General features: G+C 40.5%; 1 protein-coding gene and 1 pseudogene across 10 annotated transcripts; both read left to right on the top strand.

Moving 5' to 3' along the window:
• Nucleotides 1–662: 662 nt before the first annotated feature.
• Nucleotides 663–27,150, top strand: UPF3B (UPF3B regulator of nonsense mediated mRNA decay). Of its 10 annotated transcripts, XM_081566587.1 has the most exons (13): nt 663–715; nt 798–892; nt 1,752–1,858; nt 2,021–2,127; nt 5,341–5,439; nt 6,956–7,066; nt 8,529–8,572; nt 9,033–9,215; nt 9,598–9,636; nt 11,472–11,632; nt 11,969–12,263; nt 15,107–15,218; nt 16,092–16,208. In XM_081566587.1, the coding sequence occupies exons 3-13, from the start codon at nt 1,815–1,817 to the stop codon at nt 16,103–16,105; spliced, it is 1,209 nt and encodes a 402-aa protein (XP_081422713.1). In that variant the 5' UTR covers nt 663–715; nt 798–892; nt 1,752–1,814; the 3' UTR covers nt 16,106–16,208. The 10 variants fall into 10 exon arrangements, with proteins under 10 accessions (XP_081422713.1, XP_081422709.1, XP_081422707.1 ...); XM_081566583.1 differs by having other exon boundaries at nt 663–892; XM_081566581.1 differs by having other exon boundaries at nt 663–892; nt 15,107–15,183.
• Nucleotides 24,989–26,401, top strand: LOC145536774 (vasculin-like protein 1 pseudogene; annotated as a pseudogene).
• Nucleotides 27,151–27,459: the final 309 nt, after the last annotated feature.

The following is a 27,459-nucleotide window of genomic DNA, read 5'->3' on the forward strand; positions in this document are numbered from 1 at the left end:
CTACTTACAGGGCATCAGTACCATGATAGATTCCTATTACTTTTAAAAAGAGTGGTGAAAACAAATCTCACACATTTTGGTCATAATGCTCCTTTAAATGTCAGTGTTTTGTGCATGTTTATTAAGTGTCTGTGAATCCTAAAAAATATAAGGAAAAGAAATTCTAAAGGTTCTGAAAGCTCACATTACAACTAATAATAGAAAATACAAGTCGTTCCTCTAGTGAGGTAGACTTTGGATAACATCGGTTTTATCTGTGGAAAACGAAGCCCGCAGAATGTATCTTTTGATCTGAAAAACATTAACCTTTCAAGATTAAAGATTCCGTTTACTTACAAACAGGGACCCTGAAATACTACAACTCCAGAACTCAGCCAGAAGAGGGTAACCGCTTTGGATGCCGGGATTTGTAGTCCGTGAACTACTCGTCCTAACCAAGATGGCGGATATGCTAATGACCTGCCCCGAGGGAGTCTGGGCCGCGAGGGGATTGGGTGATGCGGGGATTCCGCGGGCGGGAAGCTAAGACCAGGTGTTACAACCTTTCCAGCGAAGGAAGCCGGATGCCCTGAAGTCTCGCGAGATCCTGGCGGGGCCCAATGGAGCGTTGGGCTCGGCTTATCGCTAGGAGAGCTTGTTGGGGGCGGAGCTTTGCCTCGAGCGGGCCGGTAGGCGTAGGTGCCCGGCGTAGCGGCGTTTAGGCCGAGCTGCCGCGGTGAGGAGCGAATCTGTGGCCATGAAGGAGGAGAAGGAGCATAGGCCTAAGGAGAAGCGAGTAACCCTCTTGACTCCCCCAGGTGCTACAGGCAGCGGCGGTGGGGCTTCGGGAGACAGCACCAAAGGGGAAGATAAGCAGGATCGGAACAAGGAGAAGAAAGAGGCGTTGAGCAAGGTGTCTGGCCGGCTGTTGGCCCAGGAGAGGGCGGGACGGTTCCATCACCGGAGAAAGATGGTTGGGAATGGGGCTGCCCTCTTCCTCTCCCAATCTCTTCCTCTGTTTCTTCACTTGAGTGAAAATCGCATCACCCTGTCTCATCCACTCGCCCAAAAGGGGGGTCCCTTTCCCGGCCGAGCCCCGGGATGGGAGTGAGGGAGGGTGGGGGGGATTCCCTGACTAGAAGGGTTTAGGTCAGAGCCGTGAGATGATGATGGGAGGGGGAGCGATAGCGAAAAGGATGAGGAATTGAGGGGGAATTATTAAATAGGAAGGTGCTATCACCAGCGGGAGTAGTAGGTGATAGGAATATTAACAGAGGTTAGTTGAGGGAATGGGTGGGTGACGGCTATTAATGGTCTCGGGGCCAGATCGGGTACATTCTGTTTGGGAAGCAATGAGGGAATTGGGGGTATTTCTTAGAATTTTGAATTCTTTATGCTGACTGAATAAGGACTTTATCAATCAAGAATTCCTGCACTCACAAAGGCCAGGGTTGGTTTACTAATTTCTTACCACTACTGAAAATGGGTGGTAGAAAATGAGGCGAAAACCTAGTAAACTGTGGGGCTTCGGGTTAACAGAACCTAAGATTTCCTTGCTCCAGGCAGTTCTCGTTTCCGAGAGTTGTGTTTTGTTTTGTTTTTTAACTATGTTACTGTTATGTTTGACTAATCATTCTGAGCATTCTGAACATTCTCTTGGGTTTTTAGAAGTGATCTCATCTTTTAAAGGCCAACTTTCTTCAGGGACAGTGATTCAGATGTGACAGAAAATTGATTTGTACTAATTTTATTTTCCTTATTCATTTCTTAAGGTGGTAATTCGGAGATTACCGCCCACTTTGACCAAGGAGCAGCTTCAGGAACATCTTCAGCCTATGCCTGAGCATGATTATTTTGAGTTTTTTTCTAATGATACTAGGTAAAATAAGAGGGTGGGGTAAATGAAAAAGGTTTCTTCCATTCTTTTAATCCTACTCATGATTTCTATTTGATTTTTGAGCCTATCTTTTTAATATTTGCATACTTGTAATTCAGCCAGACACCTGCAAGCACATTCACATAATTGCTTTCCTCCCTACAGTTTGTATCCTCATATGTATGCAAGAGCATACATCAACTTTAAAAACCAAGAGGACATTATTTTGTTCAGGGATCGTTTTGATGGTTATGTATTCCTTGACAATAAAGGTGAGTCCTTTTAACTGAAGGGGAGTTTGTCATTTGTATGTTTAAGACAATGTATCCCTGTTCTCTTGATGCCTTCATAGTGTTTCTAAAATCCTGAATGATAAGATGAGCAACATTTAAAGAGTTTTACACATTTGATAAGCTTATGACAGCCTTATAAATAGATAATATGAGTTGTTACAGGTATTTGTATTAACCTATTATTTCTGTAGTTTGTCAACCGAAGGAAATTGCCATTGTTTTCTCCTCCTGTGACAGTTCTTTTGCCCTGTTTTAGGTGATCCGTTGTCTTGAGTATTTACTAGTTTTAAGTGATACTGACAAGTGACTCTTTAAACTTGTATGACAAGTTTTGAATGTTTACTTCTCATCTTGCTTCAAGGACCAATACTTATTTAATTCAGATCCTTTATGTCAATAGTTGCCAGTTGGAGTACTGTTTAACATTCTAAGTTGTATGTAATTAAACCATTGAGCTTGATGATTTCCCACTTCCTATCCAGGAGTTTATAGGGAAGAAAAACTTCTGCATTAACTCTCATTTTATTATCTGCTGCTTGCAACATTTAGCCAGAGAATGTCCAAGCTGTTTGCTACTTTTCTTTTGGCTTTGCAATATTGAATGATATGTCTTTTTGTTAGGTTATATTTTTTCAGTATTACTTCAGAGTTGGTAAAAATGAAATCTTTGTCAGGGAATATGCCAGTAAAAGTTGAAGAATTGCTACTATGTTTGTCCAGTTTTTATTAATCCCCCCAAACCAGCTACTTTTCTGCTCCACAAGTTTATTCCAGTAGATAGCAAGTGATTTCCTGAAAATCTGAGTTGTGTTTAACTTTTTCCTCTATTCCACAATTTCCTTCTGCTTCGGTCTGGTTTATCTATTCCTTTTCATGTATATCAGTTATTAAGGTAATATGATTCTGCATTCACTAGGATTTCTAAAATCTTGTTCCCTCTGTGACTGCTTTGTGATACCTAATGATCAGTTCTAGTAATTTATCCTGGCTTATGTTTACACACACAAAGATGTAAAGATGGTATTTTATACCGTATATGACATTATTCTATAGCAAGGATTTGATGTATTTTTCCAGTAGTCACTTAGGTTTTTTTTAAAAATTATTATTGAGATATAACTCATACACCATAAAATTCAGTGGTTTTTAGTATATTCACAAAGTTTTATAACTATCACCACTGTGTAATTTCAGAATGTTTTCATCACTTCAAAAAGAATCCTGTATTCATTAGCAGTCATCGCCCATTCTCCTCTCCCCTAGCCCCTGGTAACCGCTAATCTACTAACTATGGATTTCCTTATTCTGAACATTTCATATGAACTAAATCATATAATATATGTCCTTTTGTTTTTTGACATTATTAAAAATTGTGGTAAAATACACATAAATAAAATTTATCATCTTAACCATTTTTAAGTGTGCAGTTCAGCAGTGCTGAGTACATTCACATTGTTCTGCAACTAATCTCTAGAACTTCTTCATCTTGTAAGACTGAAACTCTGCCCATTAAACAACTCCCCATTTCTCCCTCCCCCCAGCCTCTGACAGCTGTTAATACATTCTGCCTCTATGAACCATTATTAAGTTGACCATTCTAGGTGTCTCATATAAGTGGAATCATAGTATTTGACTTTTAGTGACTGGCTTGTTTCACTTAGCATAATGTCCTCAAGGTTAATCCATGTTGTAGCATGTGTCAGAATTTCCTTGTCCATTGTATGTATATACTTCATTTTCTTTATCCATTCATCCTTTGAGAGACATTTGGCTATTGTGAATGCTGCTGCTGGAAATGTACAAACATCTGTTCAAGTTTCTGCTTTCACTTCTTTTGAATATATACCCCAAAGTGAAATTGCTGGGTCATGTGGTAATTCTATTTTTAATTTTTTGAGGAACCACCATACTGTTTGCCAACACTTGCTATTTTTTTGTTTTTTTCCTCCCTTTAATAGTAATCATTCTGACAGGTATAAGGTGATATTTCATTGTGGTTTTGATTTGCATTTCCCTAATGATTAGTGAGGTAATATTTTAATCTTTTCACATTCTTGAGCACACAGCATCTTTTCATTTGCTTATTGGCCATTTATATATCATCTCTGGAGAAATGCCTATTCAAGTCCTTTGAACATTTTAAAATCAGATTATTTGGGTTTTGTTGTTGTTGTTGTTGTTGAGGTACAGTTCTTTACATATTCTGTATATTGACCCTTTATCAGATATATGATTTGAAAATATTTTCTCCAGTTCTGTAGGCTTCCTTTTCACTGTGTTGATTGTGTCCCTAGATGCACAGAAGTTCTTGATTTTGATGCAGCACAGTTTATCTGTTTTTCACTTTTGTTGTCTGTGCTTTTGGTGTCTCCTGCTGTATTTTTTAATAACAGCTTTACTGAGATATAATGTATGTGCCATAAAATTCACGCTTTTAAAGAATACAGTTCAGTGTTTTTTAGTATATTCACAGAGTTGTGCAGCTATCATCACAATCTAATTTTAGAACACATTTATCACACTAAAGAGAAACCACGTACCCATTAGTTGTTACACCTCGTCTCTAGACAAGCACTAACCTACCTTCTATTTCTAGTCTTACTTATTGTAGAGATTTCTGGTGTACATTTTTACACTTATAAAAAAAATCAATTAAGGTATAATTTTCATTTTAAAATGCATCCATTTTACATGTGCATTTGGTGACTTGACATATTTATACCCCTGTATAGTCAGTATTGTGATCGTTTTGTTTTTTGTTTGTTTGCTTTTTGGCTATGCCATGCACCTTGCAGGATCTTAGTTCCCCCACCAGGAATCCAATCTGGATCCCTGAAGTGAAAGTGCCAAGTATTAAGCACTGGACGACCAAGGATTCCCTTTGATATATTTTTTAAATGAAAATTAGTTTGTAGATTTTTCCCCTCACATATCACAGTATCAGAGTTTAAAGGTTGAATTTAAATGAATATTTTAATTCCATCCCATATCTTTTTGTTAATTTTTCAGTATGAATTGGGGACTGCTTTGGTAACATGTTGATTTTAGTTGTGCCAGTGAGATTTATGCCTTTTGGGAGACCCTGTTCAGATCACTGTCATCAAAGGAAGCTAGAGAGCAGGGGGTTGAGTCTCTTGTATCCATTTTTGACAATTTCTTTCTTTTAGCAAGTGTGCTATTTTTTCTAAACAGGTCAGGAATATCCTGCCATCGTAGAATTTGCACCTTTTCAAAAAGCTGCAAAAAAGAAGACTAAGAAAAGAGATACTAAAGTTGGGACTATCGATGATGGTATAGTATAGCTCTAGTTACTTAATGCGCTAATGCCATGTGTTTTTTTAATTTAATCTTCGATTAATAATTGATTTACAATGTTGTGTTAAAGTGATTCAGTTATACATATATCCATTCTTTTTCAGATTCTTTTCCTGTATGGATTATTACCAAATATTGAATAGAGTTCCCTGTGCTATATAGTAGGGCCATAGATTTTTAAAAGAATATATTACCTTTGTGGGAATTGAGTGGACTCCAATCTTTTAAATTAAGAAAACGTATGAAATAAAGTTCATGAAAAATGTAATTCACTGACGAAAGCTTTGCTTGTTAGAATGGAGATGGGTTTCCTCTAGTTACCACTCACTCTCTTTGGCTAATGGCTTTTCATTCCTTCACCATTAAGCAATATATTGTTGACTGTTGAGTAGTAAATCACCTTAGGTATATTCATTAGAAGACAATGGAAAAAGTCAGATGTTTCAAAGTACAACTCCTTAAGGCCCCTTACCATTTTTATGATTATTTATTTGACTTTTGGTTTCCATTTGTATAAAGAGGAAGAGTTATCATTGAGAACTGTGATGGAAAAATTTCTGTACTTGAGTAACAACATAAAGTAACTGAAGTGGCCAATCCTGTTTCTAGGCTTTGAATATGCAGTTAACTGCACACATGGTAATTACATTGAACTGAAATACTGGAACTAAAAAGCAAATAATTGCCATTTATGGTAAATTGGATCCAGGTTTTGAGATCTCTGTAATGTGGTTGTGTTGGTTAAGGACTTAGCCGCAATATTTTATATCAGATTGGTATTTCAGAATCACCTAGTTTGGTTTCCATTATAATTTATTACTATAGTGTGTATTTTATAAAGAAAACACAGACAAGACTCAACACACAGCTGCTTATTGACTGTATCAAAGATTCAGATGTTGAAGACTAGATCAGGTGACATGTGCTCCACAGTGCATTCTCCACATACAATATAATGACTCAGATGTGCTACCCTTTCTGATGTCGGAGGCATCTAGGAAAGAATTCCAGATATTACCATCACCTCTAGTGCCACATCTAGGACATCCCCCCTCATTTATCTGTTTAGAACACCTGATTTTCATATTCTGAGTTTCATTAAAGTGAGGTGTACCCGTGCAGGAGCTGCTTACATGTTCTACATGATACTCTCTGAGGGTCCCATAGCTATAGCTTGCAGTTCTCCCATAAGTATGACTTTGGATTAATAGGAGTGGTGGTTTTTAAAAGCACACTACTTAACATCCCTGGAGGTTGTGGTACAATCCATGGTGTCTCACTTTGCCTCACTCTGTCGGTATATCTAATAGGAGTTCTCAGAGTAAGTGACCAATAAAGCCCTAAATAGTCTATCTTATGGGTATAGTTGGGTTTATTTTCAGTCTTCCATGAAGTAGAAAATTATCTTCTTTGATAAGTAAATATCCTGGATAGTATTTCTTATTTTGTTTCAAGTCTGGTGTATTTTCTATTTACTTAAATAATTATTTAGATCCAGAATATAGAAAATTTTTGGAGAGCTATGCTACAGATAATGAGAAAATGACATCTACTCCAGAGACACTGCTAGAGGAAATAGAAGCAAAAAATAGAGAACTAATAGGTAAGTGGGCAAAAGGAATTAAACGTTATAATTTTTTTATCAGAAGACCTGTCAGACTCCCACTTCCGTCATTTGCTAGCTATGTGACCATAGGTAAGGCACTAACTTCTCTGAGACTCTGTTCATTCTACTATAAAGTGCAGATAATAGCTGACTCACAGGATTATGAGAATCCATCGATAAGACGGGAAATATTCTCTGACTTATTTGCATGCGTGCTGAGTCGCTTCAGTCGTGTCCAACTCTTTGCGACCACATGGACTATAGCCTGCCAGGCTCCTCTGTCCATGGTATTCTCCAGGCAAGAATACTGGAATGGGTTGCCATGCCCTCCAGGGGATCTTCCCCACCTAGGGATAGAACCCAGGTCTCTTACATCTCTTGCATTGGCGGGTGGGTTCTTTACCACTAGAACCACCTGGGAAGCCCACTCTAACTTATTTAGTGCCATACAAATGTAATGTAAGTATAAAAATTTGAAGAGCTATATGGGACCTTAAGATGTTAATGAGTCTTTGAAGATCAGTTGGTGTTTTCTACTAATAAGTTCATATTCCTAAAAAAATTTTTTTGACTTGAAACTATAAAAAAAAATGAAATTGGTTACTGCAGAATTGAAAAACCACTTGAGAAATTCTAGCTTGGATGTTGGTTTTGGTAGTAAGCTGTCACTACTGCATCAGCTCTAAACATAAGCATAGTCTCCAACCTGACCCAGAATTTCCACTCCTAAGAATTTTTCCAAAGGAAGTATGCTTTTCAAAAAGCTAGCTATAAGATTAGATACCATTGTTCAGAATATTGAAAAATGAATTAAATATTCTTTTAAAACTTGGTTTTTATTAATGGATGCTTCCCTGGTGGCTCAGCTGGTAAAGAATCCACTCGCAATGCGGGAGACCTGGGTTTGATCCCTGGGTTGGGAAGATCCCCTGGAGAAGGGAAAGGCTACCCACTCCAGTATTCTGGCCTGGAGAATTCCATGGACTATATAGTCCATGGGGTTGCAAAGAGTCAGACACGACTGAGCGACTTTGACTTTCATAGTATAAGCCCACCTCTGATAGTTTCCATAGAATAAATTCCCAGAAGCGGAATTATGGGGTCAAAAGTATTAGATATTTTTAGCCCCTTATCCCAGTTTCTTCCTGGTTGAACAGATTTATACTCCCAACTGTAAAACAAGAGAATGTCCTTTGCACTTTATTCTCACTGACACCAGGAATTACTCTTTTTAAAAATTATTTTATTATTTTAATTTAAATTTCTTAACTTTTAATATTTTAAACCTTCAGAATTAAACTAGAATATTGTAAAACTTCTTTCCAATAAGATAGTTGTGAACTTACTGTTTGAGGGGTATAGTTTTCCCACCTTGGGTGGTTGGCAGGGAATGTCAGAGAAGGGAATCCTTTCTAGGGTTTGATTAAGTATTATCAATAATCTGTTTACATTTTTGTAGCTAAAAAGACAACTCCACTTTTGAGCTTCCTGAAAAACAAGCAGGTAAACCTTTTGTTTTTCTAGTTCTTACAATACTTCTATTTCATTGGTTTGCATTCTGTAAATTTAAGAGCATTGGGATTGTACAGTAGGAATAGCTGCTTTCTTTACCACTGTTCTTTAAAGATTTGGCTCATTGGCCTCACTCTCTGGCCTGCTCCTTCACTCTGGTTGTTGGACCATATATTCACTCTGCAGAACTAGGGAGTCCTTAGCTTGTTCCAGAGGCACTCTTCATTTCCTGAAAGCCTCTGGATACAGTAGCAAGGCAGCAGTGGGAGACTGATATGAGCAGGCTGTGGTCTTTTTCTCTCTCTATTCTGAATGGAGTAGGGAGGGGGTTAAGGAAGTGGAAAGTGGGAAGGAAAGATGATACAGTTAAGTGGGTGCCCACCATACTTTCTGAGCTATGTTTTTGGTGGTAATTATCTTGTCTGAAGGCTTTGTTGATGTTTCTTTGCAGAGGATGAGAGAAGAAAAGAGAGAAGAAAGGAGGCGGCGAGAAATAGAAAGAAAAAGACAAAGAGAAGAAGAGAGGAGGAAGTGGAAAGAAGAAGAGAAACGAAAACGGAAAGATATAGAAAAGCTAAAGAAGATAGACAGAGTTCCAGAAAGGGACAAATTAAAGGATGAACCAAAGATTAAGGTATGAACGTAAGTTAAACTGACTGGATGTTGCTGAAAATTGCATGTACTGTATCTACTTCTTCAAATATGCATGCATCTTGTATTGGTGTAAATTGTGTTTTAGTTTTGTTTTTGTCTTTTTGGGGAGGGAATGAATCTTTCATATAATATTCATGTATTACTCTTAAGATAATTTAAAAGATTAAGTAGTTTACATGGGATTTCTTTAGTGCGGTGTTATTTATAATCATTGAAAATGTTCAATTTTGGATTATTATTCTCTCAGTTCTTCATATATAAGGGCTTAGGGCTGGCTGGCATGAATTATGGGTTTTATTCAGCTTTTCCTTCATATTTGATACATGAAATTGCCTCATCTGTTTGTTTTCCACTGTCTTCAGGTACACAGGTTTCTGTTACAAGCTGTGAATCAGAAAAATGTAAGGACCAAGTACATGATACAGAGCACCTAGTATCATGTCACACACACACAGGTCTTAGTTAATAAGTCCTTTTGGTGGTGGTGGTAGTGTTACCTGTAGAAAACGCCCTCAGACTGACTTGAGTCTTAAAAGCTGAACCGTTTTAAATTCCTGCTTTAGAAAGAAACCCAGATGATTTCCTGATGCTCTGCTGTGTACCTAGAAGCTTCAACAATGTGCAGCGAGAGGACAGCCATGCCTTAAGAGCTCTTTCTCTCCTCTTCCTTTATACGCCTCTCATACCTGGCTGCCTTGTAGGAGTATTTGGGATATACATCCTCTCCCCTCTCACATGATTCCCCACGTTACCTTCTTGGGTCTACCTGGGAATCTGTGAGCAGCAGATTTTGATTAACACACTGCATGTAGGAAGAGGACAACCTATGGAAAGACCCCAGCCTAGCTGCTTCCCTTCCAGGGGCCTGGCTTGGGCAGCCCTTGCTCCAGCAAACTGCCAGGGAAGTACTTGTACATAGTACGGCAGAGAAAGTCAGAGAAAATCTCAGAGATGATGGCAGAGTCTCCTTTTACCTTCTTAGAATTCAGCCGGTCAAGTCGCTAGGGCGCCCCGAGGCTCTCCAGGACTCATCAGTGATAAGGGGCTTGGCGGTGGCAGGGTGGGGAGGTTCTCATCTTAATTCCTTCTATCGGTCTCTGTGTCCACCCTGCTACAAGCGACCTGACTTGCTGTTTCTGTCAGCAAGGCAGAAGGTCAAGCCGGTTATGCTAGAGACATTCGTTGATGTTCTTATTAGAGTAATGAACATCTTGGCTCCTGGTGAAGATGTTCATTAGAGAAATAAGAACACTTGCAATGAAACCTGCACATGTTATCCTCACTTTGCACTGGTGCCTTCATAGTGTCCACTCTGGACTCACCCGTTTTCAGTGGCTGCCTGTGTGCTGAAATACTTCATGCTTAAGTCTCATGCGTGGTGCTTTGCCTTCTGCTTCGTGGCTTGTATGATGCCTTCACACTGAGATGAAACTCTGTATGATGCCTTTACTCTGAGACTTGAAATTCCTAAAAATCTCTCCGAATATCCAACACTTGGGGGTGTATTCTGGAGAGATTTGTAGAAGCAGCATGAGAAAGAAACTTCTATTTAGCAATTTGAACTTTATAAACCCCTTTTTTTAGAATTGCATTCTGTCATATATACATATGACATTGAACAGAGTTCCTATTCAATAGAGATGGAACGTCACAGTTCTGTTGTATGAGATATTTGGATTTTTAAATCAAATGTCAAATAATTCTTGCTTTTCATCTCTAATGATAATATGATTGTACCATCATAAGTATGTAGCTACTCTCAGACTAAAGGCAAAATTTTTCCTGCAATGGATCTCTCCTTTGGTGACAAGGTATTTGTTATTCTAATAACAGTGTAAAAATAGTCCAGCAATAATGACCTGGCTAGCATTTTAAATTTGTACCATATTTTCCTATCAAGTTATACTGACATGCTGGCTTGCTACAGAAGGCATACTTGAAAGTATGTGTTGGTCTACTCAAAGGTTAATCCATTTAAAGCCAAAGGAGTCTTGATCCTATTGCCACAAAGTGATTAAACCACTTCACTTGAGTGCATAATACTTTCACATTAATAGCACCCTTTTAGCAAATTACTGCTCTTTGTGCACTATTTGTTCACCTGAAAGTTTGAGTACTGCAGAGACGGGGCCTTCAGTAGCCTAAATTGAAAATATTTAGTATATTGTTTTCTTTGCGAGAATCAGAAGACAATAGCCCATCCTTCAAAATAAACTTAAGTTTGTTCTCTTTAAAGCTGCTCAAGAAGCCAGAAAAAGGAGATGAAAAAGAATTGGACAAAAGAGAAAAGCTCAAGAAATTGGACAAAGAGAATCTGAGTGATGAAAGAGCCAGTGGGCAAAGTTGTACATTGTCCAAGCGTTCTGAGGGTGAATTTAAAGATGAAAAGCCTAAGAGGTTGGTAGTCGAGGGCTCTTGGGTACATTTGTTTTCGAACTGTTTCTGGCTGCTAGTTTTACTGCTGCATTCTGGACTTGTACCTGAATCAAGATACTGGGTTTTATGAGGGGTATGGGGATGAGGAGGACAGGTTTCAAGTATTTTAGTATCTTAATCTGGGTGAATGACTTTTGGGGCTTTTTTCCCAAATTGCTTTTCAAAATACTAGTATTTTTTTTAATGCTGCTCCAAAGGTTCAACCTCATTGTAGTGGCCAAGGCAGGATCAGAGTGTTCCTGCCTTTGTGATTAGAAGACCTTCAAGGGTGCATTCTCAGATTTGTTTTTCTTGCAGACCTGAAGATGAGAGTGGCAGAGAATACAGAGAGAGGGAGCGGGATTATGAACGAGACCAAGAGCGCATCCTGCGGGAGAGAGAGAGGCTGAAGCGGCAGGAAGAAGAGCGCCGCAGGCAGAAGGAGCGCTATGAGAAAGAGAAGGCTTTCAAGAGAAAGGAAGAAGAAATGAAGAAGGAGAAAGAAGCACTTCGGGATAAAGGAAAGAAGCCTGAAAGTACAGAGCCAGTAGGCAGCTCAGAAAAAACTGAAAAGAAAGAAGAAGTGGTTAAGAGAGATCGCATAAGAAACAAGGTGCTGCATTTCATTAAACTTCTTTTCATGAGGATTTTCTTTGTCTTTTCCTGCAAGTATAAAGGAGAGGGCTAGCTCATTGTTACAGAATTTTAGGGGAACTTTATCTGTACCTTTTTTCAGTCTTGGTGGGGTCCTTTTATTAAAGTTTGTGTGTACTTTTCAAACATACACAAAAGTAGAGAGAACAGAGGAGTAGTAGGATGTACTTATCACCTAGCTTTGGCAGTTATCACCTCGCCAATCTTCTTTCTACTCTACCCCATCTTACCCCTATGGGATTATTTTCAAGCAAAGCCTAGACAGGTAATTTCTTCTTTAAATATGTCAGTATTAACAGTAAAGACTCTTTTTAAAAAAAGTTTGATCACACTGTGAGGCATATGGGATATGGGATCTTAGTTCCCCAACCAGGGATGAAACCCGTGCCCTCTACAGTGGAAGTGTGGAGTCTTAACCATTGGATTGCCAGGGTTTTTTCTTAATAAAATAACCCTAATACTCTTTTTCTTAATAAAATAACCCTAATAGCATTTCCACACCAGACAGAAGAATAACTTCTGACAATAACTCCTTAGCATCCTAGCTACCCAGTGTTCAGATTTTTCCAATTGTCTCATTAACATCTTTTTTATAGACTCTAAACAAGGTCCACAAATTGTATTTGCTTGAAATGTTCCCTTAAGTCTCTTTTAATCTAAATAATTCCTCCTCCTTTCGTTTTCCTACCATTTCTTTGTTGCAGAAACCAGTTTGCCCTATAGAGCGTCTAATAGTCCAGAGTGGCTAATTACATCCCTGTGGTAACATTGAACATGTTCCTCTACCTTCTGTGTTTCCTTGAAAACTAGTAGTCATATCTAGAGCAGGGTCAGAAAATTTTTTTCTTTCAAGGGCCAGATGGTAAATATTTTAGGCTTTTGTGGCCCATGTTGTCTCTGTCAAAACAAGTAAGCTTTGTAGGAAAGTAGGCATAGACAGTATGTAAGAGAATAAGCATGGCTGAGAGCCAGTTAAACTTGATTCACAGAAAGAGATGGGTGGCCCCTCATCTAGAGGCCTTAATATATTCAGACTCAATTGTTGGCAAGAATACTTGATAGGTGGTGTTGTGCAGTTCCTACTGCATTGTATTAGGAAGCGTACAGTGTCTTTGGTATCCGTTTATTGTGATGTTAAGATTGACCAATAGTAATGGTACTATAGTTATGTGACAAGATGTTCTTGCTTTTAGGATACACAAGCTGAAATATTACCAATGAAGAATCATATGATCAATAATAGTGGTATTATGGTTATGTGATAGGATGTCCTTGGTCTGAGGATATACAAGCTGAAATATTTAGTGATGAAAGGTCTTGATGTCTGCGCTTATTCTCCAGTGGTTCTGCAAAAATAATAATGTATTTATATATGTGTGTGCCTGCATACACACTAGAGACAGAAAAGGCATGTATGACAAAATGTTAATCATCATGAATCTAGGAGAAGGATATTAGGTATTCATTTACAAGTTTGGCAACATTTCTATAGATTTAAATTTTTTGAGATAAAAAGTTGGAAAAATAGCTGATCAATTAGCTCAGGTATTGTAAGCCTGATCCATACATTATAAAATTTTTTATCAGCCTTTCTCCTAATGATGTTGTTTAGATTCATTATTTCATAGGGAGAGATTGGAAAATGGTGATATATATATATACAAATTCTGCCTTTCCTGATCTGATATTCTTCCACAAAGAGGAATTATCAACTATTTGGTTTGTCTTGAAATTCAGTTCACACAGGAAAGGCAAGAATAGCACTTGATCCATTCCCTTTATTTACAGTATTCAGAGTAATGAATTGGTGTCCCAGCAACTTGTAGGGGCTATCAATGAGTTTTGTTCTGCTTAGTCTTTAAATAACTTGTGGATTTAGAAATACTTGGTGAACTCCAACTTGTTATTATCAGTTATTGCCCTTGTTGACGTATAACTTGTCCCATCTTTGCACACTGGGAGCCCCATCATCCGTTCCTCTAAATACTATGCGGCAGTCTCATCTGTTTTAACGTTTCATCTTGTTAAAACAGTGAAATGTTTTGCTGGAATTACTCACTTGAGAATAATGCTTTAAGGCTGTTTCATATGTCAGGGAGAAAGGACAAGGAAGGCTCATGTTGTCTTTTGTTGAATTAGAAAAAAAGGCCTACACATTTAAGTTTTCCAGGGTCATATTGTGATAAACCAAACACATTACTTGAACTGAGAGGTACCTGGTGATGATATTGAGGTTTATTTAAGAACCTGAGATCTAAAGTGTTACCTAGAGAGTCTCAAGCTGGGTTGTCACCTTGTCAAATCTGAATTAAGAGAGAGTCATATTTGTGCTAAGTTACAAGTGTCTGAGCTCATAACTTTAGGGACTTTGCATTATTAAGAACTGGCATCCTTTATTATTGTTTTCACTCCTAAAATTTTCTTAGATGGTGGTGCATTTTAAAATCCATTTACTGATGGGGAGGAGAGAGAGACAACAACCATGGTTTCTAAGTAAAAACTATTCAAGCTGATTCAGTTCATCTTGAGACGGTAAAGAAAATTAGGCAGTAAACTTATCAAAAATTTACTCTGGGCATATAAAATAATACTTTATAACTATTGCTTATAAAGTGAAATAGTTGTTTTTCTTTGTAGGTAGGGGAAAAGAAGCAGGCAGTTTGAAGCCAAATAACCATTGACACGTACTGTCATGTACTGTGCCCTCAAATTTTGATCTCATGTGGGTTCTCACTGGTTTATATTATCCCCTGGACATGCTTAGTAGCAGTTTTGTAACATGAGCATTTCATTTTGCTTTAGGATCGCCCAGCAATGCAGCTTTACCAGCCAGGAGCTCGAAGCCGAAATCGACTCTGTCCCCCTGATGACAGCACCAGGTCTGGAGATCCAGCCGTAGAAAAAAAGCAGGAAAGTGGTATTAGCCATAGAAAAGAAGGAAGCGAGGAGTGATAGGTCCAAATGGCCTTAGGTGTCCTGACTGTCTAGGCAGCCAAAGAGCACGAATTAAGCAATCCAGAAGTGCCTTCAGGGCAAAGGAATAGAGAGAGAAAGGGGGTCGCTGTGCTGGTGGGGTACACTGCAGAGGAGTATGTTTTGCGTTAAAGCAGGAACCCGATTGCAGGTTCAGATTGGAAGTACAATTTTCATTTTTTATGCAGTTCCTACAAATTTAAAATGTCAGACAAAGCTGAGGGGGAGAGGACACACATTGCAGTTTGCAGGCAAGAAATGTCATGAGAGGACTGACTTAGGTATGACACGAGAAGAAGATATGAGAACTGGCTTTAAAATCAAAAGGTTTTGTTAATCCTGCATTGAATTTTCTTAAATTTCAATGGAGCAGAGTCACTGTGAAGTCGCGTTCAGATCTAGTTATAGTCATTGTTGGTGATAACTGTTGACTTTGTGTAGTGTAGAAGCAAGAAGCATGTAATTGTAATACAAGTACAGTGAAGGATATAACACATTTTCACTTATGCAGAAATTTAAATAGTCATGTCATGTCGATATCTTATGTCCTAAAGTTTTAGGATTAGTTTAGGAACCGCTACCCACTCCAGTATTCTGGCCTGGAGAATTCCATGGACTGTGTAGTCCATGGGGTCGCAAAGAGTTGGACACAACTCAGCAACTTTTACTTTCAGTTTAGTTCTTTGTTTGCTTACGTGAGATTAGTGTAAAATTTTTTTTTAAAAAACATCTCCTTTTGCCTTTAGCAACTTTTATATTTGTAAAGTTTAACCCTTAGTTGGTGCTTGACAATCCAGTCTTTGTTTGACCTTAGGTCTCGTGAGCTGAGTGCCTACCCTCTCCAGGAAGGAAACTGCACCAGTATTTGTTCCTGTTAAATAGCAACTTAGCTTGTTTTGCATTGATGTCAATAAATATCAACATCACTCAAGTATGAAGCTAAGTGTGTTTATTAACTTTACAAAATAGCTATTACTTTTGAGAAATTAAACTTTTGATACTTAACCTTTTGGGAATTTTGAAAGTGGATGAATATTTGTTTCTGCCTTCACTAGCACCATGCTTTTATTTTGCCCACAAAGAAGACCAAATCGTGGTTCACCACTCTTGTTCCATAAGAACCAGAATTGAGCTGCTGCTTCATTTCCATCTGGCCAGCTTCTCCTACTATGGCGTCAGTTTGCCTTTACTTAATAAGTCACTGCTTTATGTTTACTCAGCTTTTGGTAACCAGAATCCCAAAAGGCAGGTAAAGAGGAAGAGACATTGAAGGTGATTGAAAGAGAATAGTCTTCAGGTGACGCAAAGGAAGGGGAATTTTCAAGGAGGAGAATGTCTGGCAGTGTCCCATGCCACAGGGAGAGGAGATTAAGGAAGACAAGAAACATGCAGTGTTCACTGGATTTGGCAGTATTGAGGCATGTGTGAACTGGTGAGGCAGAAACCATGTTATAGTGAGGGGTGAGTGGCAAGTGGACACACGGGTCTTGGAGCTCAGAGGAGAGATTTGCACTGTAGATACCAGTTTGGAATTCATCTATTTTTAGGTGATCATCGAAGCCATGGGCCTGGATTTAATCACTTACGGGGAGAGTAAGGAAAAAACAGAAATATACCTAGGGCCCAGCCTTAAAGAACTCTTAAGGATGCTAAACAGGTGAGGGAATGTATCTATAAAGACAGAAAAGGAGTAGCCAGAAAGTAGGTGAAAAACCAGAAGACCAGTATTACCTAACCCAAGAGAAAAGAATGAAGAAGGAAAGGGGAGTGGCCATCAGGGTTAGATGCTGCTGGAAGGTCAGGTGTGATGCCTGAAAAATGGCCATGGAATTCAGTGACTTACAAATCACTGATGACCTGGAATGATAAGGAATGAAAGCCAGACTGCCCTGAGAATGGAAACAACATAGACAGCTTTTCAGAGAAATTGAAAAAAATGGTGATAGATAAAGGGTATTGGGGAAGGATTTTTTTTTAAAAAATATGACAAATACTAAAGCATTTTTAGAAGCCAAAAGGAAAGATCTGAGAAGAGATGAATACCCAGGGGAAGAGAGAACCAATAGTGTAGGTTTCCTGAGAAGGCAGGTGAAAAGGGAGCCTCTTGACAGCCGAGGTTAGAGGAGTTGGCCTTGGGAGGAGCATCGCCCCAGAACTATCAGTCATGAGTTGGCATCACTTGCCTCTGTACCCAGCCTGGGGCCTGTTTCCAGCCCTCATGGCTGTTTTTGTGTTACTACCTCCCTCTTTTGTTCTGCTGGCCTTGCCAGTCCAACTCGTTAAACCATACTTACCTATCCCCTGTTAAATTTCCATCCATTGATGTACTCACTTCAACAAACATTTACTAGTCTCTGACTGTGTGCCAAGCCGTGGGGTTCAAAGACTCAAACAAGCCCTTGTCCTTGAGGAACCATTGGCCAGTGGTGTCAAGAGACAACCAGAAATAACCAGAGCACAGTGCACCATGTGAGAAGGGCTGCGGTGGCAGCCTGGATTGGGGATCTGTCCCTAGTCTGCCGTTGCTGAAGAAAATCCCTAAACCAGACCAACTGCTAAGACTACAGGAGGGCCCTCCCTCCTGCAAAGCAACTGATTCCATTTTTTCCTTCTTCAGACACAGGTTTGATTTCTTTGGAAATAAAGACAGGATGGAGACAGCTCAGACACTGGATATCTGAATATTCATCTAGCACCTCTTGTATGTTGGCACTAAGGCCATAGTTGTGAATAAGGTCCCTGCCCTCCTGATGCTGAGAGCCTTGCAGAGTTTGCTGCTCTGGTGGAGAGAAGTGATGCTAAGGGAAAATAGGCAGGAAAAGTTCAAGAATAGGCAGGAAAAGTTCAAGAAGCGAGGGTAGTGAGAATAGGTACCTGCAGGGCAGTGAAAAGGGGGTGGGTGGCCTGTGCATTCATGAGGCTTTCATGCCTTCAAAATCAGGAACTATATCCCCTTGCCCAGCAGGCATATACAAAGTAGTCCTGAGGCAGTCACTTAACTGATTATAAATTAAGATCTAACTTGACCTTATCTTTAATTCCATGGGAGATTAGTTAGAGTTTTGTGGCCTTCTCTGGGTATATAGAAGCTCAGTGTTACATGTTCTTATGGGGCAGTCCAGAATTTACTGTCTCTGGGACTGTCCTCTACACCATAAAAATGTATTATGACCATTTATATCCTTACAAAGGAAGCAGGGAGCAGATAAGCTGACATTTGGTGAATTCTTGGAAAGTGTATACTGACAATATATAGAATTGGCCATCCTTAGAAATCTCACCGAGTTCATTTATTCATCTACGAAATACTGATTCAGCTCCTACTATGGAGACGTGGGTAAATACATAACAGTTCATTGCTACTGTGGTGCCTGATGTATTATCCACATTTCCAGACTTTAAGACTCTCCTCCACATCCCCAGCCCTGACTAATCCATCCCCTGGACATCATCCAAAAACCCCAAGTATCTCTGGCCCCAAACTGAACTCAGGTTCCTCCGATCCGGTTTTGCAGAGGATGTGAACCACCTACTCACTCAGCACCGAGGATCAGGTCCAACTCCATCCTCACTCCCCATGGCCACTCAACCATTCTGCCCATTCATCTCCCTCCTCTCCAGCCCTTTGTAGCCTTCAGGCTGCCATCATTCATGCAGCCATTTAGTCATTCACCATTTTCTGAGCACACACCATATGCCATTCATGTCCTAGGTTCTGGAATTACATCAGTGAACAAAACAGACAAACTTCCTGCCTTCATGGAGCTTACATTAAAGTGGAGAGAGAAAATAAGCAAACTACTTATGGTTAGAAAGTGACAGGCACTTAGGGGGAAAAATAAATCGGGGGAAAAAGAGTATGATGGTCGTGGATGGGGGCTGAAAGACTTCCATGAGAAGATGACTTTTGAATAAAGAGAAGGAAATGAGATAAAGAAAAACCAGAAAAAAAGATTCTGAAGGAGCAGTCAGTAAGATAGGAAGAAAACTAAGCAAATGTGCTGTCCTGGAAGTCAAGTAAATAAAGCATTCTAAGGAGAGGTCAGCTAAGACAAATGTTGACAGGTCAGATTAGATCAGAGAAATGAGGATTTTGCAACAGAGGGGTCACTGATAATCTTAGGACAATTTCAGCTTGAGTGCTAGGTGAAAACCTAATTGGAGTGGGCTCCTGAGAGGATTGGTACCCACTAGGATGGCTATAATTTTTTAATAGAAAATAACAAGCATTTGGGAGGTTGTAGAAAAATTTTAACTATTATGCAGTGTTACAGGGAATGTAAAATGGTACAGCCATTGTGGAAAATACCTCACTAGTTACTCAAAAGGTTAAACAGTTACCATGTGACCCAGCAATTCCACTCCTAGATATATATCCAAAATAACTGAAAACGGGTACTCAAACATACTGGCTTCCCCGATGGCTCAGTGGTAAAGAATCCTCTGGCCAATGCAGGAGATGCAGTTTGATCCCTGGGTTGGGAAGATGGCAACCCACTCCAGTATTCCTGCCTGGGAAATCCCATGGACAGAGGAACCTGGAGGACTACAGTCCATGGGGTAGCAAAAACAGGTGGACACAACTTAGCAACTGAACAACTCAAACGTAATTGCACTCCAGTGTTTATAGCACTATTCATAATAGCCCAAAACACAGAAGCAACCCTATTGTCCATCAACTGATAAATGGATAAACAAAATGATATGTCCACAGAGTGGAATATTATTCAGCCATAAAAGAAAAGAAGTACTGACACATGATACAATATGAAAGAACCCTGAAAAATTACATTATGTGAAAGAAGGCAGACACAAATGGCCACATAATGTATGATTCCATTTATATGAAATGTCCAGAATATGCAAATGCATAAAAACAGAAAGTGGTTGTCCGGGCCTGGGAGGAGAAGGGGACTGGAGAGTGACTGCTAATGGGCACAGGTTTCTTCTTGGGGTAATTAAAATGTTCTGGGCTTAGATACTGGTGATGGTTGTACTACCTTGTGCACATACTAAAACCCACTGAATTGTACACTTTAAAATGGTGATGTTTATGGTATATGAACTATAGCTCAAAAAAAAAAAAGGATGGGGAGAGTAATTGAAAAGTACATATAGACAAATCTCACAGTTTTGTTGTAAAGGAAGGAAAACAGAAGCAGTTGGAAAGAGAGTTGGGGTAAAGACCAGGTTTTTGTTTTGAGTGGATTTTTAAGATGGGAGAAACAACCTTGTATTTATCTGTGCATTGATGGGAACAATCCAGGAAAAATCAGGGACAGAAAGGGAGAAACAGCCAGAGGCAGGTTTCTGAATAGGTAACAGGGGTTAGGATCCATTGTAGGAACAGGACAAAGGTAGAGAGAATTGGAGTATAGGGCTGGTAGCTGGCATATGGTAGGTGAGTTGTGGAGTTCTGTGATTGCTGAAGTTTTCTCAATGACTAGGAAGCAAGGCTGTCACTGAGAGCGAGAAGGGAGGAAGCAGGGCTGAGACAGTCATCCAGGCCAACAGTGGGCAAACCGTGGACCAAGCCTGGCCACTGCCTATTTGTGTACAGCCTGCAAGCTGAGAATGGCTTTTGTATTTATGTTGTTATTTTTCAGTCACTCAGTTGTGTTTGATTCTTTGTGACCCCATGGACTGCAGTACACCAGACATCCCTGTCATTCACCATCTCCCAGAGCTTGCTCAGACTCATGTCCATTGAGTTGGTGATGCCATCCTACCATCTCATCCTCTGTTGTCCCCTTCTCCTCCTGCCTTCAATCTTTCCAAGCATCAGGGTCTTTCCCAATGAAGTCGGCTCCTCGCATCAGGTGGCCAAAGTATCGGAGCTTCAGCTTCAGCCTCAGTCCTTCCAATGAATATTCAGGATTGATTTCCTTTAGGATTGACTGGTTTGTATTTATAACTACTAGGAAAAAAATCAAGAGAATAATATTTTGTGATATAAAAGAATTCTATGAAATTAAAATTTTAGTCTCTGTAACTAAAATTTTATTGGAACCTAATCGCACCCATTAGTTTATGTACAGTAGCTACAGCAGCAGAGTTGACTAGCTGTAATAAACATCGTATGTCACCTGCAAAGCCTAAAATATTTGCTATCAGAAACAGTGTGCCAGCCCCCTGATCGAGGCCCTTGCTGGGACCAGGGGTCACCTGGGAAGCTGTCAGAAACGCAGACTCAGAACCTCTCATCTTGGACTTCCCTGGTGGTACAGCATATAAGAATCCGCCTGCCAATGCAGGGGACACGGGTTTGATTCCTGATCCGGGACGATTCCATATGCAATGGAGCAACTAAGCCTGTGTGCCACAACTACCGAAGCCTGCATGCCTAGAGCCTGTGCTCCACAACAAGAGAAGCCATTGTGATGAAAAGCCTGCACACTGCAACTAGAGAGTAGCCTCTGCTCACTGCAACTAGACAAAGCCCAAGTACAGAAACAAAGACCCAGCTTAACCAAAAGAAAAAACAAAGAGAACCTGTTGTCCAAGTCCAACAAATTTCCCAGGTGACTCGTGTGCACGCTGAATCTTGAAGAGCACTGCTCTAAGAGAACCAGAGGGTGGCTACACTGGGGGAGTGCAGAGAGGGCCCACTGGAAGTCAGTGGTTGTGAACCTCAAGGGAGGCCAGTCGGTCTTCTTCAGCTTCATTCAGCTGCCAGAGGCACAGGCTGTCAAAGAGGTGGAGAACTGGATTTACCAGGGTTACGGTTTCTCTAAGCAAGTACAAGAAAGGGCAGGGTGTGGACAAGTGAGTGGCTGATACAATTTAAGTGAAATAAGGAGGAAAGAGGAGACATGGTGGGGCAGCAGAGGGAATAGGGAAAGGGTGTAGGTTCAATGGCTGGGTGGTCCTGGTGAGGTGGGAGCATCATCAGTACTGGGGTCCGACAGGAAGTTAGCTGCAAGGAGAGCAGAGAGTGGGATCGTCGTAAGGTTGAAGGCAGGGCAAAGGAACAAGAGGCCACAAGTAGATGCTGAATTCACCCGGAATCATGACAGAAACAGTGCTGGAGAGAACAGCAGTGAGCCAGGAGCTAAGTCTGCAAGGAATGGGTGGGAGAGGCTGGGGGACACTGCAGTGAAAGAGCCCATGGTTGTGCTGGGACTTGCAGCAGCGGCCCCTGTGGATCTCCTTGTTTCCACTCCTTTTGAAGTTCTACTCTGAGGAACCCGCTTGGCTAGGCAGAAGTGCTTTAGAGGTTCCTCAAACAAGAAGTGTCCAGGACAAACACTGAAGCTGTCCACTGCCCTGAGGGGCCTGTTCTTCTGTTTTGTCTGTTTGAGGTATTTGAGTTCATTTAGTTATTCACTAAGTTTCCCTTGTAGCTCAGTTGGTAAAGAATCTGCCTGCAATGCAGGAGACCTGGGTTCAATTCCTGGGTCAGGAAGATCCCCTGGGAGAAGGAAATGGCAACCCACTCCAGTATTCTTGCCTGGAGAATCCCCTGGACAGAGGAGCCCGGCGGGCTACAGTCCATGGGATTGCAAGAGTCAGACACAACTTAGCAACTAAACCACCAAACCAAGGTCATTCATTCATTCATCAAATATTTACTGAGCACCTACCATGTGTGAGGCACTATTTTAGGCTTGGGGAAGACAGCAGTGAACAAAATACATAATCTATGACCTCATGAAATTTACATTCTAGGGAGGGAGTTAGGCAATAAAGAAAGAAAAAAGGGACTTCCCTGGTGGTCCAGTGGCTAAGACTCCGTGCTCCCAATGCAGGGGACTCAGTTTTGATCCCTGATCCGGGAACTAGATCCCACATGCCTCAATTAAGATCTTGCATGCCACAACTTAAAGAATCCATGTACTTAGTCAACTAAGACCCAGTGCATCCAAATAAATAAATAAAAATAATAAGTATTAAAAAATATTCATTTGGCTGCATTGGGTGTTAGTTGTGGCATGCGGGTGTGCGGGGCTTAGCTGCTCTGCACCATATGGGATCCTAGTTCCCCAACCAGGGATTGAACCCACATCCCCTGCATAGGAAGGTGGATTCTTAACCACTTAACCACCAAGGAAGTCCCAAATAATAAATATTAAAAAAAAAAAAGACTCCTTGAGTCCACTGCAGGGGACCAAGTTATGTTTCATCTATAGTTTTGTCTTTAGACCCATGTAAAATTATCTTTATGTTGAAATATAACACCCATACAGAAAAGCACACAAACCCAAAGTGTTCAGCTAGACGAATTTTCACAAAGGGAACACACCCATAGAACTAGCACCCAGATCACGAAATAGAATGTGACCAGTGTCTCCTCCCTCCACAAGGACAACCACTATGCTGACTTCTAAAGGCACAGATTAGTCTTGCCCAGTTTTGGTTTTTTGGCATAAATGGAATCATACAGTAAGCATGTTTCCATGTCTGGCTTCCTTTGTTCCACATTAGTGGATGTTTGTGAGATCCATCCATGCCATTGTGGGTAGCCATAGTTTGTTGGAGTGGTTCACAAATATTTTAGTCTCTAGGACCCCTTTACACTTAAAAATTATTAAGTGGGAAGACCTTTGTTATGGTTGTTAAATTTCTCTCCACCTCTGCCAGATCAGGAAGCTGGGGACGTGCCCTCGGATGCTGCGACTGGTCCCTAACTGTAGCCCCTCCACTGCCCATGATGGATTCCTGTGGCCTTTTAAATGATTGAATAACGATGAAAATGGATCCAAAGTGACTTCTCTACTGAAGCAGAAGATTCTTATTACCTTCCATTAACTCAATTTAGTCTTCAGGAACAGGCAGAATGAGTGAAGTACAGAAAACTGAAGAGAAGAAAACCTCACTTTGGAACTTTCTCCATGACTATTCTTAAACCCTGCCTTTCTACTTGTTTTAATTTTGCTGTGAATTTATAAATAGTGAAGACAAAAGAAATAGAAGAAACATTTGGGAGCTTTATACCAAGAAATTCGCCTTGAAGGCTGCTATTCTTGGAGGGAAAAGCATATCAAGTTCCTGTCGTTTTTCGTTTTAACAAAGTTTCTTATGTACTTAGATTTTGAAGGATAAGACATATAAACTCATACCTGCGGACTATTTTTAGCAGCTATGTAAGAATAATGAGATTTGTAAATTAAGGGCTTTGTAATGTGGATGTTTTGCTACTAGAGTTGACTACTCAGAAAATCTTTTATAGCTCTTCAATGTTTTATTTTTGATCTATCACTTCAATGACATTATTTGACCAAACAGAAGTCATTCTGTCTTTCTAAGCTATGACCTTGTTATGAACAGTATCTGCATTCACTGTGCAAATGTCCATGTATTATCTATTTAAGCAACATCATAGTGCCATCACTCAAGGAAGTTGAATGAGGTGAACATTGATATAGCTCTTTCCTCTTCCCCCCATTTTTTAAATGTAACAAATATTTTTATGTTCCCCTCCCCTTTCCCTTTCCCCCTTCCCCTTTGGGAAACGTGTCAGGAACTAGATAGTTTAAGATGAGCAATTGAGGTGACTGAGAGATTGATCCACACAGACCCTGGCTTCTTTGTGCTTCATCGTAAGACATTCTGCTGGCCAGCCTAATTAAGTACCCTTTTAACAAGAGAACCTCATGGAAATCCAGCTAGCAACTCAAGAAGTTCAGGAAGCAGGACCACAGAGGTTATATTCTGAGATCCTGGCCATGAGGTTGGATGCCTTACCTTGTCGAAAAGAGACACTGGAACTAAATGGCACAGCATGACTTTGTTCCTGCTTGGCTAAATTTCTCAACACCACAGTCATCTAAGTCACCTACAGTGACTTTTGAAAAAGATGGAGAGCACCTACCCCGAAGAGATGGTAGATTTGGAGTAAGCCATCGTAGACATTAGTTCCTCTGATGGCTTTTTCAACAATGGACCTCTTCAAACGACAGGAGGTTCTTGGCACCAGCCCTCCCTGTTCTGCCATGATTCTGTGGACTCTGGTGTCTCTAAGGGAGCACATGCTGGAATCATAGGGAACCTATCTGGTTGGCATGGCTCTTCACGAGGTCATGAGCCAGCGTAGTGGGGGTGGCACAGGAAACCATCGCCACCGGAATGGCAGCTTCCACTCCCGGAAAGGCTGTGCCTTTCAGGAAAAGCCACCTACAGATATTAGGGAAGAGAAGAAAGAAGGTGGAAAAGTTGCAGTTTGAAAAGGAAGACTTTCCTTCTTTGAATCCAGAAGCTGGCAAACAGAATCAGCCATGCAGACCTATTGGGACCCCTTCTGGAGTGTGGGAAAACCCACCTAGTGCCAAGCAGCCCTCCAAAATGCTAGTCATCAAAAAACTTTCCAGAGAAGATCCTCTTGCTGCCTTCTCTGCTGCACTCACCTCACCAGGATCTCACCATGTAAATGGAAACAAATCATCAACCATGGCTCCAAGTGTCTGTAAGAACCTGGTTCCTAAGCCTGTACCACCTCCATCCAAGGCCAGTGTGTGGAAAGCTAACAGAATGGAACACAAATCAGGATCCCTTTCCTCTAGCTGACAGTCTGCTTTTACCAGTCCAATCTCTGTTACCAAACCAGTAGTACTGGCTGGTGGTGTAGTTGTAAGCTCTCCCAAAGAGAGCCCCGCCAGCACCACTCCTCTGATTGAGATCAGCTCCTCTCGTCTGACCAAGTTGACCTGCAGAACTACTGACAGGAAGAGTGAGTTCCTGAAGACTCTGAAGGATAGCTGGAATGGAGACTTCTCAGAGAGCAGAGAGTGTGAGAAGTTGGAAGATTTGGAGGACAACAGCACACCTGAACCAAAGGAAAATGGAGAGGAAGGCTGTCATCAGAATGGTCTTGCTCTCCCTGTAGAAGAGGAAGGGGAGGTCCTCTTTCACTCTTTGGAAGCAGAGCACAGGTTACTGAAAGCAATGGGATGGCAGGAGTATCCTGAAAATGATGAGAATTGCCTTCCCCTCACAGAGGATGAGGTCAGAGAGTTCCACATGAAGACAGAGCAGCTGAGAAGAAATGGCTTTGGAAAGAATGGCTTATTGCAGAGTCAAAGTTCCAGCCTACTCTCCCCTTGGAGAAGCACTTGCAGAGCAGAGTTTGAGGACTCGGCCACGGAGACAAGTAGCAGTGAGACATCTGATGACGATGCCTGGAAGTAGGCATATAAATGCTCACAGTTAAATCCGACCCAGTAAACTCAGCTTGTGTGTTTAGGGGTTATACAGAAGAAATCGTGCTTTTCCTTTTCCTATGTTATTGTTGAATACTTCATGCACAAGGGAAATAATCATATCCCAAAGAGAGAGTGAGTGATTGGTTTGTTTAGCTTTTGTTGTTGTTCTTCCCTGTTATCTGCTTAATAGAGAGAACTTTGTGTGGTGGGAAGAATTTTTAAAACACACATACATACACAAAGTATATATGGGGCAATGCACAGGTGGCAGCCGGCAGTCCTGAGTGAGGAGGAGACACTGGTTTGCAGCAACAGCTTCTACTACCAGCCCTTGGGGCACTCACCCCTGTGCTCAAGCAATCACTGTCAATGACAAAGTGACTACTGAAGTTATAATTGTATTAAATGAATGCTAATAATTTGGATGTTTTATTTCTGGCTGCTCGGGTCATGTTAGCCCTTAACCAAGCATATGTGGTTTTTCCCCCCCTTTTTTTTCTGGGTACAGCTATAAAATATTTGGATATAGGAAATATTGTGTTATTCTTGCAGCCTTGATATTCAGGGTGGATTGTAAAATATAAATTTCTGTGAGATTTCAAAGATTAAGATTATTTTGATAATATTATTTACAGATTTAAAAGATGTTGTTATCACAAGTCTGTTGAGGGGGAAAACTACTGCATAAAATAACTAACTTGGAATAAATATTTTGCATCAGTTTGGATTGTCTTGTATAAGAAGTATATTTCCTTTAAAATTAGATGAGTGGATTTAGAGGTCTGAGGAAACACACCTGTTTCTCCTTTTAGCAGATACATTTTTGATGCAGAAAAACATGTGCAATAAACTACCAGTAATAAAACCAGAAAAAAAAATATTAAGGACTCCAACGGGCCTTTAGGGCTTCCCTGGTGACTCAGATAGTAAAGAATCTGCCTGCCAAGGCAGGAGACGCAGGTTTGATCCCTGGATGGGAAAGATCCCCTGGAGAAGGAAATGACAACCCACTCCAGTATTCTTGCCTGGAGAATTCCATGGACA

The sequence above is a fragment of the Giraffa tippelskirchi genome, chromosome X, assembly GCF_054371585.1.
Source record: "Giraffa tippelskirchi isolate mGirTip1 chromosome X, T2T-mGirTip1v1.2.pri, whole genome shotgun sequence".
In the NCBI taxonomy this organism is placed as follows: domain Eukaryota; kingdom Metazoa; phylum Chordata; class Mammalia; order Artiodactyla; family Giraffidae; genus Giraffa; species Giraffa tippelskirchi.

Excerpts from the sequence above, each read along its gene's own strand:
- UPF3B (XM_081566580.1), top strand. The coding sequence starts at position 737 with ATGAAGGAGGAGAAGGAGCATAGGCCTAAGGAGAAGCGAGTAACCCTC. Across the intron at positions 9,216-9,597 it reads AGGATGAACCAAAGATTAAG|GTACACAGGTTTCTGTTACA; the intron begins GTATGAACGTAA and ends CACTGTCTTCAG. Across the intron at positions 11,633-11,968 it reads AAAGATGAAAAGCCTAAGAG|ACCTGAAGATGAGAGTGGCA; the intron begins GTTGGTAGTCGA and ends TTTTTCTTGCAG.